The sequence below is a fragment of the Electrona antarctica genome (genome assembly GCF_951216825.1).
Source record: "Electrona antarctica genome assembly, chromosome: 19".
Taxonomy (NCBI): Eukaryota; Metazoa; Chordata; class Actinopteri; order Myctophiformes; family Myctophidae; genus Electrona; species Electrona antarctica.
Window position 1 is genome coordinate 24,980,878 of NC_136800.1, and position 21,190 is coordinate 25,002,067.

Genomic DNA, 21,190 nt, shown 5'->3' on the forward strand with positions numbered 1-21,190 from the left:
TAAACCTAACCCTATTCCTAAACTTAACCACAGTAAAACTATGCCTAACCCTAAACTTATTTCTAACCTTATTCTCAGTAAAACAAAATAAAGAATACAAGAACCGCCGCACCGAGCTGTCGGCGTGAGGTCGGCGGAAAAAATCTGGGGCGAGATGGAATTGGGGCGACCTGACCTGTTACCTACTGGAGAATAGATGGAAGCTTGGTGACAAAGGCTATGAGTCTGTACTGTCAATAGACCCCATCACACCAGATCTTCTGAAGTCAGTCAGTTGCAACTGTGAGGGGGGTTGTATTGTACATATTCAGGTGTTGCTGTAAAAAGCAAGGAGTGAAGTGCATTTCTGCCATGGCAAATTTTGCAAGAACAACAAGCCAGATGACAAGAGCAGTGAGGGCGATGCCAGGAAGTTGGAAGAGTAGAGATAGTTGTATGGTCATTCATATTCACTTCTGCTCTCACTTGTTGCTTTGTTTTTGTTTTCTTTCTTTACATGCTCTTGTTGTTGCTTTGTTTTTGTTTACATGCTCTTGTTCAGCACTTTGGTTTGTCTTCGGTCAATGTGCTATACAAATAAACTTTGATTTGATTTGATATTTGTATTTATTGTTTACAAAAGCATACTTTCTTTTTAGCACCATAGTTTTTTATTATGTGTTTATCTTTTTATATAATGATATAGAGCCATATTTTGTTTATTTATTAATGAACTGAAAGTCTGAGCCCTGGCAAATTAATTTCACCCTTATTTTACTGTTAATTATTTTTAAGGTGTGCAGATTGTTCTTTAGTCCATCTACTTCTCTTTCAACAGTTAGTTTCAATTAAGATGCATTTGTGATATATTCATGATCTTTATATATTAATATATTTTTCCAGATTTGCCACAATTTAAGCTAATTTTCCCTAACTAATGGTACCGTACCACATCAATAAATCATGGAATTGTGGGCAAAGTCTTATCCAATGTAATAACATATTCTAAGTTTTGGGTCTAAGACTCTAAGGCCCAAACCACACCAGCTGCAACTCCTTGCAACAAAACAAAACCACACCAATGCAACTCCTTGCAACTGCCATTGGGAATAATGGTTGCGAGGAGATGCATGGCGACCCTCTGGTGTGGTAAATGGTGGTCCGTGGCTCAAATGTGGAATAAACAATGGACCTTGATATGAAAAAGGTTGAAAACCACTGGACTATACAGCCTTAATTATCGATTCATCATTGGTATAACACCTGTGAAGGAAGTAAGGAATCGGCACAATCTCTTTCCAAAATGGATGCTGTCTGCATATAGCTTACTTTACAACGCTGACGAAGGCCGCTGGCCAAAACGCGTTCGTTATGTTGCTGCTTGCAGCATACCTATCCCATTTAAGATGAAAAAATAAAGTGCCTTAAAGGACTACTCCGTGAGTGCTGGTATTCTCCTTCTTCTAATGTATATAGCTTACTGCCATACAGAGTAATTTGTACATTATTTTTTTAGTAATAGTAACGTCAAGTATTTAGCAATGTATTGTTCCACTGGTCTGTTGGTTGCTGTTGTATTCTACTGAACACTACTGATCAAAGCGCGCGCCTCAAAGCTACAACGCTCACTTCAACAGACATGTTGTGAACTTGTAGATTGATTGTAGATTTTCAAATCTTAAACGTGTTTCGTGAACAGTCCTTTTTTTAATTACCCTTTTTATTTTATTTTTACAAATATATCTTTATATTCCATATTATGATCGTTTTACAATTGCAATATTGTGCACCAGTGCCGTCTCCAGGCACAAATCAGCAGGGGGGCATACTTTTTTCCAAAGGGGGCATTTTTTTGTAAAACATTAAACTATTGGTAGGGTAGCGTACTACTGGCCAATCTGGACTGGAGGGGCACAAAGTCCAATCTGGGGGGGGGGCAATGCCCCCCTGTGGAGAGTTGGAGACGGCACTGTTGTGCACAGTGACATGACAGTCACAACATGTCATAAGCTTCCTCAGCACCAACCATCGGTTTGATTTGAGCGTGTTTGTGTGTTCACCAGGTGAACGGGTGAAAATATGACAACATTAACATGCCGTTTGCATCACCAGTAGAATTAATATTCAAAATCAACATTTCATCACTTGTCTGGCAGAAACCTTGTATCTATTTATCAGGAAATGAAAAATATATTTTCTGGATATTTATAAAAAAAAAAATTTTAACAAAGCAATACTGCCTCATCAAAGTTGGTATTGTGACTTTATATATTGTCAGATACTTGCATGAGAGGAGCGGTGGTGGCTTTAGCAGACAGTTTGAGGGTCCAATGGAGTTAAGGTTTTGTCCAAAGCACTTTTTAATACTTTAAATTGGTTAAATATTTTTTAACCAACACACATGAAGGGTGTTCAATACCGTTGGTTTATAAAAGAAAAAACGGAATTAGCTGGTTTGTGCCAGACAGCGACGATATGCTGCTGCAAATTAATGGATGCCCTACTTCATCATAGTAGTGTCACAAAAACTAACCTTGCATCACCTACGCGTCACAGGGTTTCCACACAAAAATAGCAGATCCACAAGCTCACACAATGCTGTGAGCTGGTAGGTCGGCTATTTTTGCCACTTCATAAACATTTCAAAGTTATAACAGAAGACTTGTGACTTTACTGAACAATGTATTTTTTTTTAGCTTTAAGACTTTTTAATGTTTTACATATTTATTTTAATATATTTCATTTTATATTTGACCAGTTAAGAGATTTAAACGGAAACCAAAAACAACCCCTTAGATTGAACAAAAGAACACGATAAATTCAAACAAACAAACTATTGTATTGTCAGTCAGTAAGGAGTGCGCTTTATTATTTACAATATTAAATTTGGCATTTAATGTGTTAATTAATTAATAGTATACTGTACGAGTTATACCAGAGCGCACACTGAGTTCCCTTGTATGCCTTCAAAATGTCACTTCACTGCTTTTCAGAGGCTTCGTGTGAAAACACAAATCATATTAATTACATAATTCTATATTGCCTGACAACTGCAATAATGTTCCAGCAATCATATTTACTTTGGGTTGCTTGATAAACTTTCAATATTTCACTTTGGTACAACTTTAATATTAGTGCACGCACGCGTAAGTGCACATGCTCTCCTGGACACACGCCTTAAACTCACATCCTCGACTGTCGGGAAGAAACCTTGTGTGTCTCCATATTTCAACTTTGTACTTTCAGGGATGCACCGGATGGGAAATTCTTGGCCGAAACCGAATACCGAATACAGTTGGCCTAATACTGAATATGATAAATATTATATATCTTGTTATTTTTTTGTTTTACCAGTTTTTGTACTATTGATGTCATGGCCGTACCTTTGTTATAGAGCTACATGATAATGGTAAAAGGCATGATTACATTTTGATCACGTCATCACAACAAAACAGTAGGTTACGAAAGGTAACCCTGGTTCTTTGACTATTCGGTTTTGGCTCTAAAAATCATCCGAACCGAATACCAAATATGCATTTTTTTTGCCACTATTCGGCCGAATAGTTTTTATCGCAGAATATTCGGTGCATCCCTATTTTTTTCCCATACATCAATGCCCTACTTTGTTGTAGGTTTACGCAAAAGTAGCGAAAACAGACGATCTACGAGCCATTTCTCAAATTTGAAAGTTAAAGTAGTTAAGTGTGTGTGGGAGTTTTAAACATTTGAACCGATGCAAAGTATTAACTTGTGACTCAATAATAACTACATTGGATGCTTTTTTCCAATTTCCTGAAAAGTAACACGTTTTGGACATACAAGGTTTCCACCCAACAGTGACGATATACAAAATACACTCAAGTAATCTGATCTAAAAGTGATGTGTGGTTCAGTCTCAGCTGTTGCTGCGGAAACCTCATGATAGTCCTTCAGTCAGACAGACAGACATAGACAGTAACTGAGACAAATAGACAGACAGTCAGACAGAGGCCAGTCAGTCATTCAGACAGACAGGTCTAGAAGGGCATTCCTCCAGAGATCTGTCTCGCCACCTGCTCGTCCACAGTGATGTTGTCGTCCTTGCGGTCCTTGTTCCAGTCCTTGAGTCCCTCGGGCAGCGAGGTGTCCTCGTCCTCCCCTCCTGTCCCCTCCACCATCTCCTCGTAGGTGGACTTCTCACTGAACGGCCGTTTCCCCAGCAGCTCCACCATGTCGGCCTTGTCCAGCACCTCCTTCTCCAGGAGACGCAGCGCCACCTGGAGGATGACAAAACCAGTCGTTCTCATTTCTCAATGCATTTTGGAGCGGTGCTAAGCGCTCACGATAAAGGGCTTTACTGGGTGTACTGTGTAGGCGTGTCTGTCTGTTTGGAGCACAGAATGCTTTGCAGCATGACCTATTGACCCCTGCAGATCATTGGGGTCAGCGCGTGGCCCCAATGACTTCAGTGTGAATGACTGACACACACACACACACACACACACACACACACACACACACACACACACACACACACACACACACACACACACACACACACACACACACACACACACACACACACACACACACACACACACACACACACACACACACACACACACACACACACACACACACACACACACACTTTTGTGTGTACTGGATCCACTTTACTGGAACAATAAATATGAGTCATCAATCAACCAAACTGCACACATAATAATAATAACAACAACAACAACAACAACAACAACAATCTAAGCGTGCATGGTGTTGTGAGTGAGTATAAATGAGGCCGACCTTTTCCACATCCTCCTTCTTGTCGGTCAGCAGAGCGAGTGTCCTCTGGTAGGCCTCGCTGATCAGAGTGCGCACCTCGCTGTCGATGAGTCGGGCCGTGGCCTCGCTGTAGGGTTTCTCCAGAACCATCTCACCCTGACGGGGAAGGTCAAAGGACACCTGGCCCACCTTCTCATTCATACCAAACTGCACGATCTGGAGAACGCACAAGAACACAGCACAGTACAACAAATTGCATTACTTGAAATTGAGTAATGTTCGAGAGGCGTAACCACTTGAACTCACAACACATCACAATGCACCGCACTGTGAGCTTGTAGATCGGCTATTTTTTGGCAAATATATGTGGTGTAGAGAAGGTAAAAGTGGTCCAAATGCAGAACCAACTCAGGTACGTTTTATTAGAATAGAGGGTTTAAGTGGTTAAGCCTCCTGATTTGCTCACAGACGACCGCGGCCCCGCACATCATTTTCTAAGAATGATTAATCCTGCTATCAAATATATTATTGACCTACTTATAAATTTGTAATGGAATTCAATTATTTTTGCTTGGATTAGTGACTATCTGCAGACCTCTGGAGATTGCATTGGTTTGACTTGTTCTCCCAACAAAGAGTCTGTTTGGAACCATAAGGGTCCATTTGGTTCCAAACTATCATTTAACTGGGGACCCCCTGGAACTCCCTCAATGACCCCTGGGGGTCCCCGGACCCCACTTTGGGAACCACTGGTTTAAAGCACTGAATGCGGAGGGAGTATTCAGTGCTACAAGCACCACCTCTGGCGGTCATTCGGGATTCGTAGAACCGTAGTTACATCGTTTTATGAGAATACGCTGACTGGAAAATCAGCTGTGTAGATTAACAACTGCGTGACCTCCTGCGCTCCGCCTCGCAATAAACAAAAAACACTAACACATACATGCTGTAAAAATCAACACTAGCATGCGTTGTGCATGCTTGGTTGTGTGTGTGTTGTGTTCTACCTGTGCATATGCACTCTGTGTGACCTTGCGCAGGTCATCCTGTGCTCCGGTGGTGATCCGTCCAAAGAAGATCTCCTCAGACACTCTGCCTCCCAGAGTCATACACATCCTGTCCAGAAGCTGCTCTTTAGTGTACAGATACTGTTCCTTAGGAAGATACTGAGCATAGCCCAGACCTTTACCTCTGGGAATAATGGAGACCTGGAACACAATTTAGGCATTTAGGAGACGCTCTTAATCCAGAGTGATTTACAGTAAGCAAGAACAACACATGGTAATACTAAGATGGAGTCTGAAGAGGTGAGTTTTCAGACTACGCCGAAGATTGGGAGTGATGCAATGGGAAGTTCATTCCATAGTTTTTGAGACACAACCACAACAACAATATAAACATCAATAGGGCTGTCATGACAAATCTATGTTGACGATTAATTATCACACAAATAATATAATTGTGTTTTCTTTTTGTTGCATTGATGTTCCAATATGAATCAAAAAAGTTCACAGGGGAGATATGACAAATAACTGAAATATACAAAGAAATTACTGACATATTGATTCATGTTATACTGATGTTTTAAATAGCAGGGAATAACTGATCTACAAGCTTACAATGTTGTAAGCTTGTAGATCTGCCATGTTATGTATGAACATTTCTTGAACATGGAAACGATTCTTACAAAATAATTGCAATTATCTCAAATAATTGCGATTATGTAATAATTGTGTAATATTATTGGTTGAATGCTTGATTTTGATCTACCGGTAGGTCAGTGGTATTCAACCAGTGGTCTGGTAGCCTCGGAAACCCAGACGTTTTTATTTCCAGGGAGGGAAAAAAAAAAAAGTCTGGGGCCGAGTCCACTTCAATTCGGCTTACAGTAGCGCAAACGTCGGTCTCTCTCTGCTGATTTCTGATCGTCTGCACCTTTGTTAATTTGACGCAGACACGCACTCTCTCTGTCGCTCTATTGATTTGTCTCATGTCCTGCAGCTGTGTCTAGTTTCTCCCGGCGGATCCTGCCGGGAGCTGCCTATGCCTTAGAAAGCATAGGTGAGTTCCAGTCTAGTGGTCTGGGGACCACCAGAGTGTGTGACACACATGTACAGTATAGCATAATTTGACAAATACACTTTGTGAGGACTATTTTCCACACACACACACACACACACACACACACACACACACACACACACACACACACACACACACACACACACACACACACACACACACACACACACACACACACACACACACACACACACACACACACACACACACACACACACACACACACACACACACACACACACACACACACACACACACACACACACACACACAGGTTGGGATTAAGTGTTAGGATTAGACATTTAGAGGTCAGGTTTACGGGTTAGAGTTACCTGGTCAGTGTGCTTCTATTGTTCTGCAATTTTCAGCCCTTTTGTCCTTACAAGTATAGTAATATACAAACATGTCTCATGTTGTGTGTGAGTGTGTGTGTGTGTGTGTGTGTGTTTATTGTGTTGTTAACCTTAATAAGTGGATCAGCGTGCTCCAGATACCAGCCAGCGACAGCGTGTCCTGCTTCATGGTACGCCACCGTCTTCTTCTCTTCTGGCTGCAAGACCTGAGACTTCTTCTCTAAACCTGGGGAGAGAGTAATTCACTCATTTACAACACCTGAGACGTCTTCTCTAAACCTGGGGAGAGCATCATTAACATAATTTTGATTATTATGATTATTGATATGACAGTGAAAGGCCTGGTTTAGGCACATGAACCCCAGCGTCCCTATTTTCCCTAAAGGGGAAAAAGGAGCAGAGTAGCAGACTCCAGTCATCTCAGTATACAGGGTTTAAATGGTTAACGTCTGTGTTACAACATTATTAATTAGCATCAACAACAAGAATACAAATAAGTCAGGCCAAAAGAAAATGCAGCAAAAAAACAGCAGTACTAGAGGTCCTGCTAGGAGATAAAACCAGCAGTACTATAGGTCCTGGTAGGAGATAAAACCAGCAGTACTAGAGGTCCTGGTAGGAGATAAAACCAGCAGTGTCCTTACCTCCTATAACTCTCTCTATAGCCTGTTCAAAGTGCTTGTGGTTGATGGCGTTAGCCAGATGGCGAGCAGCGATCAGCGCTGCTTCGTTACAAACGTTGGCGATGTCAGCACCTGGAGAAATTTTACATAACAGCTCTCAGTGCGTGGTAGACTAGTAGAAACCATAATTGTGTGTGTGTGTGTGTGTGTGTGTGTGTGTGTGTGTGTGTGTGTGTGTGTGTGTGTGTGTGTGTGTGTGTGTGTGTGTGTGTGTGGCTCAGTATCAGCTATTATAGCAAGTCGTTCAATTTGGAGGCGGCGCCGTTTCCTTTATACATGATTTCGGTCTGCTGTGTTTGATAAGTACATCAACCATATTGTATGTAACAATGTTCGGCCATCTATGCACTTTGTAACTCCTTTGTACAAGGTATTCCTGTTACTCTGATTATTTGGACATAAATAAACATTTCAAGTGTGTGTGTGTGAGTGTTTACCAGAGAAACCGGGTGTGAGGGCGGCCATTTTCTTGGCCAGTGCAACACTGTCTGTGTTAACATCTAATTTCAGAGGTCGAAGGTGAACTTTGAAGATGGACGCCCGACCTTTGATATCTGGAGGACCTGAGCACACACACACACACACACACACACACACACACACACACACACACACACACACACACACACACACACACACACACACACACACACACACACACACACACACACACACACACACACACACACACACACACACACACACACACACACACACACACACACACACACACACACACACGTTAAACTAGTTTCTACATGAGGAACTGAGCAGGTAGACAGTGAGACAGGCAGACTGTGGGACAGTATTTGCAGTATTTAGTATTTACTCAGGTAAATCTGTCTGTCGAAGCGTCCAGGTCTCATCAGAGCTGGATCCAGGATGTCAGGTCTGTTAGTTCCCGCCAAAACTACTACGTTAGTGGACGTGTTGAAGCCTGATGAAACATACAGAAAACATATTACCATTACCAGTAGCTGGTTCAGTGTTTTACTAGTATTTTACTAGTATTACTACCCACCGTCCATCTCTACCAGCAGCTGGTTCAGTGTTTTACTAATGTTTTACTAGTATTCTTGTAGTATTTTACTAATATTACTACCCACCGTCCATCTCTACCAGCAGCTGGTTCAGTGTTTTACTAGTGTTTTACTAGTATTCTTCTAGTATTTTACTAATATTACTACCCACCGTCCATCTCTACCAGCAGCTGGTTCAGTGTTTTACTAGTGTTTTACTAGTATTCTTCTAGTATTTTACTAATATTACTACCCACCGTCCATCTCTACCAGCAGCTGGTTCAGTGTTTTACTAGTGTTTTACTAGTATTCTTCTAGTATTTTACTAATATTACTACCCACCGTCCATCTCTACCAGCAGCTGGTTCAGAGTGTTCTCTTGTTCACTTTGTCCTCCAAAGTTTCCTCTGCCTCTCTTCCTGCCCACGGCGTCGATCTCATCGATGAACAGGATGCAGGGAGCGTTCTTACGGGCCATGACGAACAAATCCCTGACCTGCGCCGGTCAACACACACACACACACACACACACACACACACACACACACACACACACACACACACACACACACACACACACACACACACACACACACACACACACACACACACACACACACACACACACACACACACACACACACACACACACACACACACACACACACACACACACACACACACACAAAATGTTAATTTAACATCACATTAATGTGGCAATTAGGTTTACAGTTATCAACTAGGTGTATGTTTGTAGTGTTTTTGTGAGTGTGACTCACCCTGGCAGGGCCAACGCCCACAAACATCTCCAGGAACTCGGATCCGTTGACGGTGATGAATGGAACATTCGCTTCTCCAGCCGTCGCTTTAGCTAGCAGCGTTTTACCTGTCCCTGGTGGGCCTGTTAAGATCGCCCCCTACAATACACAACACAACATGACAGGACATGTTGGAAATCTGTTAGTTCTAAGTGCCACACAAGGTGCTGCATATCGACCACGCTAATGAAGTCTCACATGAACAAGACACGGGTGCATGAGAGGGAAGTGGGTGCTAAGTATTAAAGTAGTGAATTCATGAGAGCAATACAAAAAAAACTGTGTAACGTGAAGTTCTGGAATAACTGCACAACAACATCTTGTGATATCAAATATTTTGTGGCCAACCTTAGCATAGAATCTACTGACAGGCGAAGCAAATTATGATTTACTGCACACAGCCCATTACTACCAAATACACGATTAAATATAAATAAATGAATAGTATAATAAGTTCATTGTACCTTAGGGATCTTGGCTCCCAGGTCCTGGTATTACTTGTATTAATTAACTAATAATTAGTATAATAATTGTTACCTTGGGGATCTTGGCTCCCAGGTCCTGGTATTGCTTGGGGTTTTTCAGGAAGTTGACGAACTCCATGATCTCCAGCTTGGCCTCCTCGCATCCCGCCACGTCTTTGAACTTCACGTCAATCTCGTCCCTCAGCACCTTGGCGGTGGTCTCGCTGACGCTGAAGAGACCACCCATGCCCCGCCCACCCGGGCGTCCCCCCGCCCCCGGCGCGCCCCGCCGCAACATGAACAGCAGGAAGCCAATGATGAGCACCGTGGGGAGCATGCTCAGTAGGAAGGTCCTGGAGGGAAAGGAACACAGAGGGTTATTATTATTATTATTAAATCACTCAGAATAACACATCAGGTTGAAAATGTAATTCAGGCTACATCTTCTAGAGGCTTTTAAACTCTAAAACCATGACAATATAAAATAATGTAGGTTACAATAATTATTAGTGACTCAAGTATTAAAATACAGTCTGTCTTGCAACCTCAGTGTCACATACTGCAAGCAACACCAATAGAAAAATACTACACATGCTATTTTAGGCACACGACACCGTCGTGCTGCGGAGTATATATTATATATATATATTATGTATATATACGCTTCGCTTCTCTCCCAGAGAACAGCAGCAGACAGACAGAGAGAAAGATGAACAGTGAAAAGTTGAGAAACAGTGGAAAATGACTTTGTTTTAAATGCAAGCAGTATACCTTGGCTGCACTGCAGCGTTGTTGCTCATATATTATATGAGCAACAACGCTAATATTATTATGTGTGTGTAGTTAATAAAGCGCAAAATGATCTCAATTAATTGCAAGATTTGCGTCGGAGAATTGGCCAGCTGCGGATTATTGCTCAGCGCGCTACAGTGACACAAGTCAACAACTGATCAACCGACACTCGGACAGCGATTTTATAAAGCTAAGTCATGCTTCTCTTGCATATTTAACCCGTGGGGCTCACTTATGTACGCTGCAGCCTACCGAGGATGAATGTCAGAGAGAGACAAATTACCAAAATTAAGTTTTCAGACTTTTTGTGCCGAGTTTATTTTCAGGTGGGGGGCAAAATACGTACAGAAAAATAAAAGTTTGTTTAAATATAAACATTTGTAATATTTCTCACCCATCACTCTCAGTAGAATAGACGACAGGCAGTCTGTTCTCTCCCTCGATGCCCAGCTCATACTGAGAGCTCTCAAGATTCCTCTCAAACGTATCCACACTGCCGATGTTGAACCACATGTACTGCTGAAAAATGAAAATAATTAAATTAGTAGTAGTATTAGTAGTAATAGTATCCATACTGCCAATGTTGGAAAAAATATTATTATTATTATTATTATTATTATTATTATTATGAGACCATGTGAGAGATGGACGATCTCCCAGTGTAGCTAAACCCTAGTCAGGGAATATTATGAGAACATTCTTCACCAATGTGTTCGTAAAGGTGTCTAGGAACACATCTGTGACAGCTTCTGAAAGTTGGGGTATCATTAACAACCTATATGCAGGCAAAATGTAAACATTCTGCTAAGAAGCATGTGTTAAACTAGGGGGGTTTCATGATGCTGAATACATTGCAAGCATTTGTTTTGTACGAAAAACACTCCTTGGGCTAGAATCGGCCATAATAAGGGGGTAGTTTCCCCGGTTGGACAGCGCGGAAGGAACACGTTATTCCAACCAGTTCCCTTCCCCTCCATCAGGGGAAGGTTAACGGAAGGGAACATAGACCAACACTAAAACATTTCAGTTGACCAAATGTGACTAAAAACCTAAATGAAAATGTATTCAAATGACCAAAACGAAATAAAGAAATTCTGTCAAAATCAACACTAGGTCACAAAAACATATGAAATGTTTGAGAAGCGCTCGCTGATATAGAGCATGCAGCATGCTGTAAACTCTCACCCCGTCCACTGGACTCTTCCCCGGTGAGAAGATCACTCTGACATAGCGTTTGTTCACCACTTCTAGGCGATCAACCTGCACAAACACAAAACATTTTAGTGTGCATCACACCACCATCTACAAGCTCAATGCTCAACTATGAATCAAACTTTTGAAGGGATAGTTCTCCCCCAAAATGACTTTTCTTTCCATTGATTACTTGAATTATTATCACCATAGGTTATCAGCAGTGGTTCCCTATGGAGACACAAAGAAGACTCTTTGTCTCTCCATGGGGGAGACACTGCTGGTCATCAAAATAATTATTGGCTTAGGAATGCAACAAAAACAAACAAAAATATCCATGAATTCATGTCTCCATGGGGTGAGTACTTGATAGGGGGAAAAAAAATCATTTTAGGGGTGAACTATCCCTTTAAGTACATAATGGGAAATGATCTTAACCCATTTAGACCTATGGCTGATTCTGAAACGCCTTCTAAATCCTAACTACGTTTTCTGAGGAATTATGTCTATATATCTATCGTCTCTGTCGGGTGGAAACCTCATATGTCTAAAACTGTTACATTTCAGAAGATCTACAACCTCAAAATGTGTCGCTTTGCGCCGTGTTTCGAGCTTGCGGATCTGCTACTTCTGATGCTTTTGTGTGACACTGTAGTATGATCGAGAAGGTATTCATTTACGAAAAAAAACACAAAAAAGGTTAGAATAAGTCGGTTTCTGCCCGATGACAGCAACGTTCCCAGCTGCACAACGTATAAGTGTAACAGGTCTAAATGGGTTCAGATTGAGTTCATACAGACTTGTGCGTTCCCTTACCACTCCTTTAGAGAGGAGGTTGTTGACAAAGTCCTTCCACGTCACCTCTCTCCCTCCGTCCCGGAAGAAGACATAATATGCAACTGCTGTCCAGAAGGCTGTGGCACTCAGCAGGTACAGACGGAACTCCTTATCATCCCAAGGAATTTCACCCTACACAAACACACAGCAACATACACATTCATATTACTATTAATACTACACAGGTGTCGACACTAAGGGTTGCCCAGTGCCTACATTCAAAACTCTATACCGGTTGTGCTTATAACCGCTTCTGTGGCCAACGCGGAAGTGCCTCTCGCCTACAACACCTGCGGACTAGACCTAAATATATAACTCTATGGACTAGACCGCGACAGAGGCCCGCCGTCTCAAGCAAACGTGCCACGTGTGACACCACCGAGCGAGTTGCCGTGTCGAACGTTCGAGTTGCGACCCGATAGGCACAGAATAGTAAATCATGTTCTGGCGAGAGCGTTTTCCCCAACTGCCACTCAAAGTGGCTACTGGCCAATCACAGCGCGTCCTTGCACAAGTTATATAGAGTTTAGAAGGACGCCCCACCTGCCCCTGGCATGTAAAAGAAACTTTCAAGCAGGTGGAGTTTGTTTCCGGTTTGTGCGACCGGGCAAGTGCTCATTTGAGAGGGGACGCAACCGTCTATAAACACAACACGAGATATCTGTCTAAACACCTGAACGTGGCCAGAGTGCTCTGTCTTCTGGTCTGCGGAATGTAAAATAAGAGCACTGTTTACCTATAATGTGCTGTTTTCACTGTCTGGTGCTACACTTAAAAATATAAAATAACAAGTGTGAAACCATAGTCATATTCATAGCTATGTAGGTATTTGGCATACAAATTGAGGTATGGCATGTTTTATCGCACAGCCACAGAAAGTAAAAAATGAATAAAAGTGTTAAATTGAACGGTAATTCAATATTTACCTATCATTTTATAATGGACATTTCGGGCAAGTGGGCATGACCTTTGGGCAAGTAGAACATGATCTGTACTTGCCCGAATTAATGCATTGCAGTTAGTTCCATGGTAATAAATCCACCCAGTACAATATGAGATCTCTGTACTCTGTACCAATTAAGAGTCAGAATAAATATAAAATAATTAAAAGAATAATACCTTCTGCACACGTCGGCTGTACCATTATCCATTAAGTCCTAATAAATTAATTAAATAAATATAAAATAATACATTCTGGACAGCTGTACCTACCAGTAAGAGTAATAATAAATAAATTAAATTAATATATAACAATAATTATATTACAAATATTAATACCTTCTGGATACGGCTGTACCAGTTCGAGTCATCTTTACGTCCTCCTCGTTTACCACCTCCTGCTGCCGCCCCGCCTCCTCCTGCCGATGCCCCGCCTCCTCCTGATGCCCCGCCCCCTCCTCCTGATGCCCCGCCCCCTCCTCCTGCTGCTGCTGTTTTCCCATTGGCTGTCGGGCTGTCAGGCGGCTTGGAGTCTGGCAGAGAAACACAACAGTAGCAGTACAACATCAGTACTGTAACAGCATTACATGTAGTGTGTATTGTGTCTGTAGGTGTGTGTGTGTGTGTGTGTGTGTGTGTTGTGTTGTTCTGGTACCTCTGGTCTCGTCGTTTTGGGGAGTTTTCTTGCTGTCCGGGAAATACTTCTCAAAGCCTTACAGAGGAAGTAAAGTTACAACTGTCAATTAATAAATGGGTGCATTTATTTATTCTGTTAGCTATTGTTGCTATTTATAATAGAATAATTACATTTTTGGACATTTCTTGCCTGTATTGAAATGCCCATACACAAGGCTGCACCAATGACAATGATAATAATGGTCAATTTGGTCAATTTAAAAACGGTTGAAGATATAAATGCATTAACAGTTAATATAGATGGACATGACAAGAAGTGTGGTGTTATTGTACCTTTGGGAGGTTTAGAGCAGTGAGTGTTGAAGTCTCTCACAACACTGGTACATGCTGCCCCCTGCTGGCTCCATACAAGTAACTACACCGACACAAAACAAGCATTATAATGAAATATATCACTGTTTAATTTATTTGTTGCTGCAGGATTAAGCAACACTGCCCCTCAGTTATTTTGTACATTACATGACAGATAATATAAACCATATACCGGTAATATGCAAATAGTACATATCATGTACAGTAGTCACAGAGCCCACAATAATCTTGTATCCTGTAATGTCAATAAAGTTGGGTGATGACTTATTTAAGCAGCCACATGTTTTTTTGATTGATTGAATAGTTTATAGAGCACCGAAGTCCTGACGTCACTGCCCTCTACTACCAGTAGAAAAAATAAATGGCTGCCCTCTACTACCAGTAGAGGGCAGTGAGCGAAAAGGTTCATGTATGTTTTTATAAGCATTGTACTCTCCATAGGGGGATTTTAGATCGCCTCATATAAGAACTGTGTTTGAAAAATAAACCGATCACCCCGGCCTTTTCACTCATATGGATATGAAGCATCGACTGAAGGTGGAAATGTACAAATATACCCAAAGAGTAACAAAATAAGCGTTAGAAACGAGCCAAACAACCCAGAGACTACATTTCCGGGTAGGCTGCTTCTGCCCGCAGCCCGTCGCACAACAGAAACTGAACGTTAATTACGTTTATTTTTATTTTTATTTTATTGATATATAATGTATCGTGGTTAGTACGAGTCGAGTCACCACCAGCTGAGCTTACGTCAACGAGGAATCTCAGGAACGCAATATGTTGACAGCTGGGCGTGACGTATATGCTCAGCGACATTGCATTCATATGTAGTTTCAAGGCTTTTGCGGTCACATTAATTCCATTTTCTCTAGAAACTGGCTGTATCAAATATGAATGGACATCATTAACGACGCACAGCCACTCCCCTGACAGAAACGCTGAGGTGGTCGGTTTATTTTTCAAACACAGTTCTTATATGAAGCGACCTAAAATCGCCGTTTGGGGATCTCAATGCAAATAAACAAATACATGAACCTGGAGATTGACGACCTCTACTGAAAGTGACGTCAGACTTCGGAGCTCTATTGAACATAAATGTAAAAAACAGCAACAGAGTTCAGTACAGTCAAACACACCAACCACATGCAACGCAGATTCGGCTCAAACAAGGGATTAAATTAATTTAGCTCCTATGCCACTAAAATGTGGAATGCTCTACCAACAGCCATAAAGAAATGTGAATCCCTAGACTCCTTCAAAACCGCTCTCAAAGAGCACTTGCAGACGGCTGCATTTCGAAACAGGCCCCTGTAAAAATGTCAATTCTTCAACTGTATGATGATTTTCTTTCTTCATAGAAGTGTATATTTGACACGTCTTTAAATGTTCTGATTAATTGAAAATGGAGGACCCTGATGTAAAGTTTTGTAAACAAGTCTTAGTGCTTTTTCTGGTTTATCCTGGTAGCAGACTTTGTATTGACCTGTACTTTTCATTTGAACAGTACCCATTCTACAAACTGTGAATAAAAGTTTAAATCAAACAATCAATCAATGACCTGTTTTGAATTTGAACATAATGCAGGAGGCATATACGATGCATATACATATGATAATATATCTGTATGTAACACTGAGTGTACAAATGGAACCAAGTGGACCGTTTACAGGTCTGTAACTCTGAGACTGTACAAAATAAATGGAATCAAATGGACCCTTACAGGCATATTGTAAACTCAGAGTTATTGGGTCCAATGGTCTAATCATGCATATCAAACTCAGGCTCCTTGAAATGAAAAGGTTTGACAACCACGTATTTAGAGTTGCATCATGGCACGGTAACTACTACACAACCCAAACTTCTGCCAAAATGTATTTTGCTTTAAGACTACTAAACCGGTGCCTGGCTGTAGAGCACAGAGTCGGTAACGATGGAAGTTGGAGATCCATGCCCCACCCAGCTATGCAATACCCATTGTACCCGTGTCAGAGTACCCGTTCCACCCATCTAAGGTGACATTCACACCAGAAAGCTTTGCTGCGATTAAAACGAATCCTGCTGCGCATTGTCAGAAAGTGCACTTCGTTTGGCAGGTGTGAAGGCTCATTTGAATCCTAATGCGTATCAAAGAACAGCATTCTACTCCGAGCAAAAACGGGGGTTTCGCTTCGCTTCCAATCGCACTTCGGTGCAGGTGTGAATGCAATCCGCAGTAAATAAAGGAAATGAAGCAAACAATGTGGCGGGTGAAGAGCTGAACACAGTTGGAGACGGAGAAAGCATATTTTACGCAGCGCAAAGATGTCCCGTTACCGTGGATAGACGTGGCCGAATGAGGAGACTGAAGCCCTGATTGAAATTAGGACGAGTACATTAATCAATTGCTTAAGGAAACACATAAAAACACTGCAGTGTATTATAGCCTACACTACAGAATATTCTGTCTGTCTGTGCGTGCCGTAAACATGGAGTGCTGTCACTTTGTGGGGACTGGGGAGTAGGGACTTTCATCTCAATAAACGTGTAAACATTTTGCGCTGCTGTCTGTTATATCAGTGCGCTCAGCGCCGTTCCTTCCATGCCCAAAAGAACAGTGCGTGGCTGCGTGCGGAGAGAGAGAGAGAGAGAGAGAGAGAGAGAGAGAGAGGGGGGGGGGGGGGTCCAGTCCCAGACGGCACGACACATGCACGTTATGAGTATAATTTGAAATTTTGATCACCATAGATTTCACTGTGTAGGCTATAGTTTATGAATGGAACACATTGATAAAGGTCCCCCTGCTGCGTTTCCAATAGCTGCGGATGACAGTGTGAAGGCAAACCGCAGCAAATTAAATATGCAAGTCCCAATTCTCCTCCCATTCGCATCGAGTCTACCGAAGTATTAGGTGGGAATGTGACCTAAGAGACGTGGTGCATTTATAGTACGATGTAAGGGTCATATTTGTCAACTGCAAAGTGCAAACAGGCTCATTCCAGTTTAATATCCTTCTATCCATTGAGCTAAATATGAGTCTCATGTGTGAAACACAAAAAAACAGTATAAGGAAAGAAAACAAAAAAAAGTTTGATGCTTCATAATCCAAACTCATAACCACATGAGAGTACCGGTCACCTTAAGTGAGTGATGTAATTTATTGGTTTGACCCGATAGGCTTACCATTAGGTCAGACAGCCTACAAAAAGGATGCTTTCCCATTTGTGTTCATAAAGATAGCCTGATGAAGGCCGCATAGGCCGAAACGTTGCTGTTTCCCTAAATAAAAGTTGGTCACTGCATTTGAAGACAGTGTGCAGGTTGTTTGTTCCATGCTTCATAATCCCACAAATTATATTTAAAAAGGTAAATAAACAGGCTTTCCGTTTCCAACGGTATAATTTATTGCCAAGAAGCATTGTAACAAATTTACAATTGATAATAATCTACCAAACACATGTCATAACTATTTGTTCTATATTTATCTCATGTGATAAACAACACAGCACGGGTGACCAGATGTCCCCCTTTGCGTGGGACAGTCCCTCATTTCTAAGACTTTTCAGGCGTCCCACAAATTGAGACCCTGTCCCACATTGTGACTGGCAGGCACCAGTGTCCAAAACTCCAAATGCCCTAATAGTTAATCCCCTAATAGTTGGCTTTCTGTTGTGAAGCTCTCGCATTGTCTCTTTTCATACAAGGTGTTTTTAAGCCTGTTAAATTAACATGAGAAATATCCCCTAGAACCCCTGCCCTATAGGCAGTACCAAGTACCAAGTACCAAGCTGGCCATACCACCCATGACCAAAATGATCATTTTAAAACAAGATGTGAGACTCCAAAGGGGTTTAATAACAAAATTATATGCAATATTATATGACATCAAGGCATTTAATAGCAATTTAACTAATACGTTTCTAATCCTAACAAATCCCACTTGTCCCACACAAGCGACACTTTCTGTCCCTCAAATGAACAGTTTGGATCTGGTCACCCAAAGCACGCCTGAAGAACAGTATAAGATTATCTTTAAAGTTCGGATGGTCTAATGATGTTTAAATACTGTTTGGATGTATATGTGTGCAGATAGACCAATTATTTGTTTACAAACATTGGGACTGGACACACGGGTGACCGTTTCATGTAATCAATTCCCAACAGATCTCCAAACCTGTTGTTTTGGGGAGCGCTGGTTTCAGTCCATTCAACCTCCTCTTGTGAGTTGGCTAGTGAGGTGCACCCTAGGAGACATTTATACTTCAAAGCCCAACAGTATTGCGCACAGAGAACAGCTGATATACAAGCTCACATCGCATCGCAGATGCGACTGTTGTGAGCGTAGAGGTCTGCGTGCGCGACACCATGCGGGACGAAGCATAAATTATACTTGATGGGCTGCAGGTGCGCGTGCAGCCGTGCACAAACAGGCTCTGCTGCCGTTATCATGAGCGCACCTCCCGTTCTTATGACAGCGACTGGAGGTGTGGTTTTGAGGACAACTGTTTTGAATTGCTATTATTGTTCAAACACAACAGCAACCAGGGATTATATATTTCAAGGGCGAGAGATCACAATAAAAATCCTAATCATTCTTCCTCCACACTGGGAGAAAAACAGCATCTGAAAGTTTGATGGGGCATTTTTTACATGTGAGTGCAGTTAGAACTTTTCCATTGCATCTTATGAGAGGTGGTGTTCTTCTGCTGCCTTTCTGCGCGCGCATGCTGTTTCTTATCAGCATACACTGTGCTTTGATTCAGTAGAACAGAACAGTAATATAATGATGTTTATAACATCAATAAAAAAAACAATTAAATTGCTCCCATGCACACATCATAAATGTACAATATTTTCCTCCTGCTAAGCTCGCCTTCAGGCGAATAATAATAATAATTTACCTGTCGTGTTGTGGTGACATTTGGAGGTAGCAGGGACCTCAGAATGTTCCTGAATCCTTGTGATAAACGCAGGTATCGATGAGCCATCCTGATCGATAATCAAAGAGAAATAACTATTGTCCGTTCCATAACCCAACCAGTCTGATCGATCAGCTATAATCTATAGTCTATACTCTATAGTCAGTGATTAAACATCTGTTTGTCGCTCATAACCTCAGCACTCCGCCATCTTTACTGTTATCCAAGGGACGCTAACGTCATGACGCAGATGAGACGCTGTGTTCTTCTTCGCTGCGGGAGAGCGGTCACATCGCCCCCTGCTGTAAAGTTGTCTTGTGGTGGAAGAAGTAGCCTACCCAGTTTTTGTATTTAACTTTAAGTATCAATATAGTAGACGTGTTATAAAATACTACTCAAAGGGGACTGTTTGTTCGAGTCTAGAACAAGCCGCATTGGTGTCTCGTAAGAACTTAACCGAGATGTCTAGATCCCTGTATATGAATGCAGATATCTGTCTTGTATAAAAAGGCCAAATATCCTGATCAAGGAAGTTGAAGGTTGAATGTTGCTAAACTCAAGGGTATAATTAACACTCTTTATATATGGCTTGGCTGGATGCTTGTCACGATGACACTGCCAGTCGGCTATAGATGCTTGTCACAAGGACGATGCCAGTCGTCTATATCCATATATGGAGTTCTACATTGGCATGAGGAGGTTTTTGTCAAATCGCTTTTTAAAGGAGAATTATTTGGGTGATTTGGAAAAAAAAACGGTCCGCCCCGGTAACAAGATGTGCACATGCACACGCTCTACAGTGGGGGGGACCATAGAGTAATAAAAGGATAGAGACTGAACCGGAGTGACGGGTTCAGATGGGACCACTAGCCAAAAACAAAACCTAAGCTTTTTTGACCCCAGGGGTGAACTGGGGACAGTGGGGCCGTACTGTAGCAGTAGCACAGGGGTTCTGAACCTGGGGGTCGCAAGTCGCGACCCCTCAGGGGGGCCCGAATTTGTTTTGGGGTGTCCCCAAATTATTTCCCCCTCAAAAAAAGTTTTTGAGGCCATTCAGTTGCAACTGAATGGCTGGAAAATGGGAATTTAGAATTTACATAGTGCACATTGTGCATGTGTGGCAGGATGGGCGTGAGCGTTCCGAATACGAGACGGCTCGCCCCTTTTCCAACTCGCCCCAAGCGGCGAAGATCGGTCGCCCCAACGGGAAGATCGGTCGCCACAAAGCCCGGAGAAGTCGCCCCCAAAAGTCCGGACAAGTCGCCCCGTAAAACCGTTGTATTTTCGAGGTAACAGCAGAGAGAGAGAGAGATTTTTACCTGTGCTTTTAAACAGAGAGAGAGAGAGATTTTTACATGTAGCTGTTATG

General features: G+C 42.0%; 1 protein-coding gene across 1 annotated transcript; it reads right to left on the minus strand.

Annotated features, from left to right (window-relative positions):
- Nucleotides 1–1,865: 1,865 nt before the first annotated feature.
- Nucleotides 1,866–20,097, minus strand: afg3l2 (AFG3-like AAA ATPase 2). Its single transcript, XM_079530432.1, has 17 exons — nt 19,804–20,097; nt 14,888–14,969; nt 14,574–14,630; nt 14,258–14,451; nt 12,959–13,111; nt 12,137–12,211; nt 11,346–11,470; nt 10,233–10,512; nt 9,657–9,794; nt 9,220–9,373; nt 8,688–8,795; nt 8,296–8,421; nt 7,820–7,930; nt 7,286–7,401; nt 5,748–5,948; nt 4,762–4,956; nt 1,866–4,235 (listed from the first exon to the last, which is right to left on the minus strand). Exons 1-17 carry the CDS (start codon nt 19,888–19,890, stop codon nt 3,996–3,998), a joined length of 2,442 nt encoding a protein of 813 aa, XP_079386558.1. The 5' UTR covers nt 19,891–20,097; the 3' UTR covers nt 1,866–3,995.
- Nucleotides 20,098–21,190: the final 1,093 nt, after the last annotated feature.

Coding starts and splice junctions, on each gene's coding strand:
- afg3l2 (XM_079530432.1), bottom strand. CDS start 19,890: ATGGCTCATCGATACCTGCGTTTATCACAAGGATTCAGGAACATTCTG. Junction 12,212..12,958: donor ACCTCCTCTCTAAAGGAGTG/GTAAGGGAACGC, acceptor GTGTTTGTGCAG/GTTGATCGCCTAGAAGTGGT. Junction 8,422..8,687: donor CGACAGACAGATTTACCTGA/GTAAATACTAAA, acceptor GTGTGTGCTCAG/GTCCTCCAGATATCAAAGGT.